General features: G+C 49.3%; 1 protein-coding gene across 1 annotated transcript in view; it reads right to left on the minus strand.

Moving 5' to 3' along the window:
• The window catches only part of GRIN2D (glutamate receptor, ionotropic, N-methyl D-aspartate 2D), a 77,845-nt gene that overhangs the window by 62,889 nt on the left and 9,194 nt on the right, over positions 1–5,762 (minus strand). The window contains exon 5 of the mRNA XM_011979404.1: positions 2,957–3,576. Coding sequence (XP_011834794.1) covers positions 2,957–3,576 — 620 coding nt within the window. The remainder of the gene's footprint in view (positions 1–2,956; positions 3,577–5,762) is intronic.

Below are 5,762 nucleotides of genomic sequence, written 5' to 3' on the forward strand. Positions count from 1 at the left end.
ATTTTTTGTATTTTTAGTAGAGACGGGGTTTCACCGTGTTAGCCAGGATGGTCTCAATCTCCTGACCTCGTGATCTGCCCACCTCAGCCTCCCAACGTGCTGGGATTACAGGCGTGAGCCACCATGCCCAGCCAATGCCCAGCTAATTTTTAAATTTTTTGTAGAGATGGAGTTCTCACTATGTTACCCAGGCTGGCCTGGAACTCCTGGCCTCTAGTGATCCTCCTGCCTCAGCCTCCCAAAGTGCTGAGATTACAGGTGTGAGCCACGGTCTAGCTATCCATGTTTTTTAACCTCAAAATTTCACCTATTCAGAAAGGTCTTTCCTGACCACCCCACCTAGCATAGCCCCTTATGCATTTCTTATCACATTCCCCCATTTGATTTTCATAGCAGAAGTTATTGCCTGCTTGATATTTCATTTTCTTTGCTTATTTGCTCATTGCGTTTCTCTTTTATTAGACTGTAAGCTCTGAGAGAGCAAGGACCTTATTTAATACTATATATACCCTGTGCCTAAAGCAATGCTTGGCACATAGTAGACTTTCAATAAAGGGCGTTTCAATCAATAAATGAATCAATGAGCAATTCATCCCTCAGTCACAGCTCAGATATCTCCTCCGAGAAACCTTCCTGACTCCACAGGCTGACTTGTGACTTTTGCACCCTGGTTTGGAAGGCAGACTGAGGCTGATACATTTTCTCTCTTGGGATGACATTTTGCTATGAGATCTGGAGGGATGAGTTGTGACCAGCAAGAGCTGAAGTTATGAGGGAGAAGAAATTCTGGGTAAAGAACTAAACAGCCTCTGGGAGAGGCAAGCCTGAGAAACAAAGAGAAAGGGAGAGGGAGGGAGGAGACGGGGAGAGGGAGGGAGGAGACGGGGAGAGGGAGGGAGGAGACGGACAGAGGGAGGGAGGGAGAAAGCATAGAGGAAGAAGGACAGAACCAGCCGGGTGCGGTGGCTCACGCCTGGAATCCCAGCACTTTGGGAGGCCGAAGCAGGCAGATCATTTGAGGTCAGGAGTTCCAGACTGGCCTGACCAACATGGCGTCTCTCTTAAAAATACAAAAAAAGTTAGCTGGGCGTGGTGGCATGTGCCCGTAACCCCAGCTACTCAGGAGACTGAAGCAGGAGAATCGCTTGAACTCAGGAGATGGAGGCTGCAGTGAGCCCAGATCGCGCCATTGCACTCCAGCTGGGCAATAGAGTGAGACTCTATCTCAAAAAAAAAAAAAAAAAAAAAAAAAAAAAAAAAAAAAAAAAAAAAAAAAAAAAAAAAAAAAAAAAAAAGAAAGAAAGAAAGAAAGAAAGAAAAAGATAAAAAGAAGGAACCAGACAGAGCTGAAACAATAGCTGGCCCCAGGCTTAGCCTCAATTCCTGGCTTCTCATTCCTCTCTGTGTTTATTTTTCCAATAAACCCCCTTTTCCCTAAGGAAATTCCAATGAGACTCTGCTTCGTGCATCCGAAAATCTCCTGGCTTAGCCAGTGCTTCTCTCCGTGCCCCCGCCATGCCCGCATGACCTCCATTACTGCAAGCATCATGCTGCGTTGCCATTATCCCCGTCCCTGTCTGCCACTCTTACAGGACCCTGCGTTCTTTGAAGAATAAGTCCATGGTCTTATTCATCTATGTTCCCAGCGCCCAGCATGAGCCCTAGTTCCTAGCGGGTGCTCAGTAAGTATTTATGAAGAAGGGATGCTTTTCTCACCCTTTTTTTTTTTTTTTTCGGGGATCCTGATTTCCATCTCACCAGTTCTCAATTCCCCTCTTTTAGGTCTTCTTCCCCACCCATCATCTCTTCCCAAATTCACCTCATCCTCATTCAGGATTAAAGATCTCTCTTTTCACAGTTCTGTCACCAAACTCATCAATTTTTCCACTCCCAGAGCTTCCTATCGTGGAGATGCTGTTTTCCAACAAACTCTGTTCTTCTCTTCTAAAATCATAGTGTGTAAATTGGGCACACACCTGTCCAGCTAGGATTGACATTTCCCAGTCTTCCTTGCAGTTGGCCTATGCCATGAGCCGCAGTAATAACCAAAATATCTAGCAATCGGCACTGCACAGGCGCTAGCCAATCGGAATGGACGTCTAGCCAGGAATGGAAGTCTAGCCTATGGGAATGGACGTCTAGCTAATCAGAACAGGCATCTAGCTAATCCCAGCAGACGTCTAGCCAATCCCAGCAGACGTCTAGCCAATCAGAATGGACACCACTGTCAACAACCAGTAAGCCAGCCCTGACCATATGACTACCTTCTCAACAGTAAGGTATGAGGTGTGTCCATTCTGCCTCACTTACTCAAAAGGCAAGTGCTTGCTGTCCACTTCCTCTCTTTTCCCCCTCTCATGAGCTGCAATTCAGACATCTGCACGACCTGCTTCGACTATGCAGAGAGACCAGAGCAACCAGGTGGTAGGACCCTGGGTCCCTGAATGATCACATGGAGCAGCAGTTTCCTGATAACCAGGAATGCTCATCTCTGGGTTGTTATGTGAAAGAGGAACAAACTTCGACCTCATATGGGCCACTGGATTGTTGGGTCTTTTTTGCTACTGAAGTTCAGTTTATATTCTAGGTATTTAGACTAAATCTAAAATGCTCTCAAGTGTAAGATGCACCACAAAGAAGGACAAAAGTGCTGCCAATTAAGCCATGATAAGCCATCAGTTATAAGACACATCTCGTTTTCAAATACACTAAAATGTGAAAAATTATGCATCTTAGAGTCATGAAATATAGTAATTCACTCACTTTATCTCAGACGCTTTTTCCAAATTACTTGATTTAACCTCAGAAAAGAGACCCAGTTGCACCCACTTTACAGAAAAGAAAATTGAGGCTCAAAGACCGGATGTGAACCATCTGAGCCACTCATTCAGTGAGTACTGCAGGTAGTTAGGCTCTGGGAGCCCTCCCACATCCCTCCCGTTCCAGCCCCACTCACCTATGCAGACTCTCGCCGCGGTGGGTGCGGTTCTGGGCGCGACAGTCGTGGCCGAGCTCAGGAAGGAAACCATAATCACGCAGCAGCGCCTGGGCACCTCTGGCCACTACGGCCACGCCAGCTGCCACTCGCCGAGCCAGGTCATCCCGCCAGCCAGCCGAGCGCACTGCGAACAGTCCGGCAGGAAGGGGGGCGCCTCCTGGCAGAAGAGGGGGCTCACCAGGGGCCCCAGAGCCCCCGCCTCCAGCCAGCTGGGGCCCCACCATGAACCAGACGTAGCCAGACCCAGTGAGGCCAGCCTCCTCAGCTGCGCGGAACACGGGCTCGGCCTCCTCTCGGGCGCAGAAGAGCAGGCGGATCTGCGCGCTGACACTGCGGAGCTGGGCACTGAGCACCGCCTCGCCCGCCCCAGGGTCCAACGTCAGCGCTCCGCGGTGCTCCCAGCCCACCAGACTGCCGTCAGTCAGCACCTCGATGTAGGACAGGAAGGCCCGGTGGCCAGGGGCACGTGTGGTCACGGCTACAAAGGACGTCCAGTCGTACTCCTCCAGCACCTCAAAGATGACCTGAAGCTGTTGCTCGGTGGAGGAGCCCAGCTGCAGGAAGGTGGAGCCCTTCTCCTGCCAGGAGGGACGAGGATGTCAGGACTCCCGATGTGGGGACCTCATTTCTCAGCAATGAATAAGAGGACCACAGCTCCCAATATGGCAGACTGACTAGATAGGTTCACTAAATCCATCTCCTTTTCCTCCTGGGGCACAGGGCTAGATCTGGATTAGGCTTAGCCACGTGACTGAGTTATTCTAGACTCATCCATAAAACCTTACTTTTTCTTTTTCTTTTTTTCTTTTTTTTTGAGACAGAATCTTGTCTGTCGCCCAGGCTGGTGAGCAGCGGCATGATCTTGGCTCACTGCAACCTCCGCCTCGTGGGTTCAAGTGATTCTCCTGCCGCACCCGGCCTAATAAAACCTTACTCTTTTTTCTTTTTTTTTTTTTTTGAGAAGGAGTCTCGCTCTGTCGCCCAGGCTGGAGTGCAGTGGCTGGATCTCAGCTCACTGCAAGCTCCGCCTTCCTGGTTCACGCCATTCTCCCGCCTCAGCCTCCCGAGTAGCTGGGACTACAGGTGTCCGCCACCTCACCCGGTTAGTTTTTTTGTATTGTTTTAGTAGAGATGGGGTTTCACCATGTTAGCCAAGATGGTCTCGATCTCCTGACCTCGTGATCCGCCCATCTCAGCCTCCCAAAGTGCTGGGATTACAGGCTTGAGCCACCGCACCTGGCCAAAACCTTACTCTTGAAGCTTACTCTTTTCCCTGTTTGAGGGCAGATGCAGAGGCCCCAGAAAACTCTGAAGTCCTCTGAAAGGGATTACAGAGCCACGAGAGAGAGAGCCTGAAACCCCGAGTCACCGCATGGAGGAAAGCCACCTCCAATCAGGAACACCTGTTTGGATTTTTTTTGAGACGGAGTTTGGCTCTTATTGCCCAGGCTGGAGTGCAATGGCCCAATCTTGGCTCACTGCAACATCTGCCTCCCGGGTTCAAGCAGTTCTCCTGCCTTAGCCTCCCAAGTAACTGGGACTACAGGCGTGTGCCACCACGCCCGACTAATTTTTGTATTTTTAGTAGAGACAGGTTTTCTCCATGTTGGCCACGCTGGTCTTGAACTCCTGACCTCAGATGATCCACCCGCCTCGGCCTTCCAAAGTGCTGGGATTACAGGCGTGAGCTACTGCGCCTGGACTGGATTTTATGTGAATGAGAAATAACCTCCTGTTGGGTGATCCACTGAGATTTGGGAGTTCATCTGTTCCGGCAGTTAACATCACTGTCATTAACACAACCAGCATCCAGTAAGGGAACTACAGCTCCCAGCACCCACTGAGAGGGACTGGTTCCCTGAAGGCAGTGAGGAGACTACATCTCCCAGCATGCAATGAGGGTGCTGATGGCATTTCCCAACTGGAAGAAGCTTTGCAAAGTGTACTTTCCCTTCTTTGGTTTTCCTCCTACCTCTCTGTCACCTCTTCCTCTGCCTCCTTTGCTGGCCCTTCTTCCTCAGCCAGAATGCTAAGTATAGGAGTGCCTTAGTGTTCTCTTGTCTTCTTGATTCCTCTCTCCCTGGTGATCTCAACTAGGCCCATGAGTTTAAAATACTGTCTGCCACACTATCCAATATGGTGGCTGTTAGCCACTCATAGCTATTCAAATTCAAATTCAAATTCAAGTTAAATAAAATTTATCCTGAATCAAGGACCAGAGGAAAAAACTATTAAATAGAATTTAAAAGTTAGTTTTCTGGTTGCACTAACCACATGTCAAGTACTCAACAGCCACATGTGGCTTGTGGCTTTCAAATGGGACAGAGCAGCTATAGACCACCTTCATCTTTGCGGAAGGTTTTATTGGATAGTGCTGGATATGCTAATGGCTCCTGTCCTCAGTGATAACCTCTCGTGTGAGCTCCAGACAAATCTATACTCCTGCCTTTTTTGTTTTTTTTGAGACAGAGTCTTCCTCTGTTGCCTGGGCTGGAGTGCAATGGCACAATCTCTGCTCACTGTAACCTCCGCCTCCTCGGTTCAAGCAATTCTCCTGCCTCAGCCTCCAGAGTAGCTGGGATTACAGGCGTGTGCCACCACACCCGGCTAATTTTTGTATTTTTAGTAGAGCGGGGGTTTCAACATGTTGGCCAGGCTGGTCTCGAACTCCTGACCTCAAGTGATCTGCCTGCCTGAGCCTCCCAAAGTGCTGGGATTACAGGTGTGAGCCACCGCGCCTGGCCCTATCTTTTTTTTTTTTTTT

The sequence above is a fragment of the Mandrillus leucophaeus genome, unplaced genomic scaffold (genome assembly GCF_000951045.1).
Source record: "Mandrillus leucophaeus isolate KB7577 unplaced genomic scaffold, Mleu.le_1.0 Scaffold200, whole genome shotgun sequence".
Lineage (NCBI taxonomy): Eukaryota > Metazoa > Chordata > Mammalia > Primates > Cercopithecidae > Mandrillus > Mandrillus leucophaeus.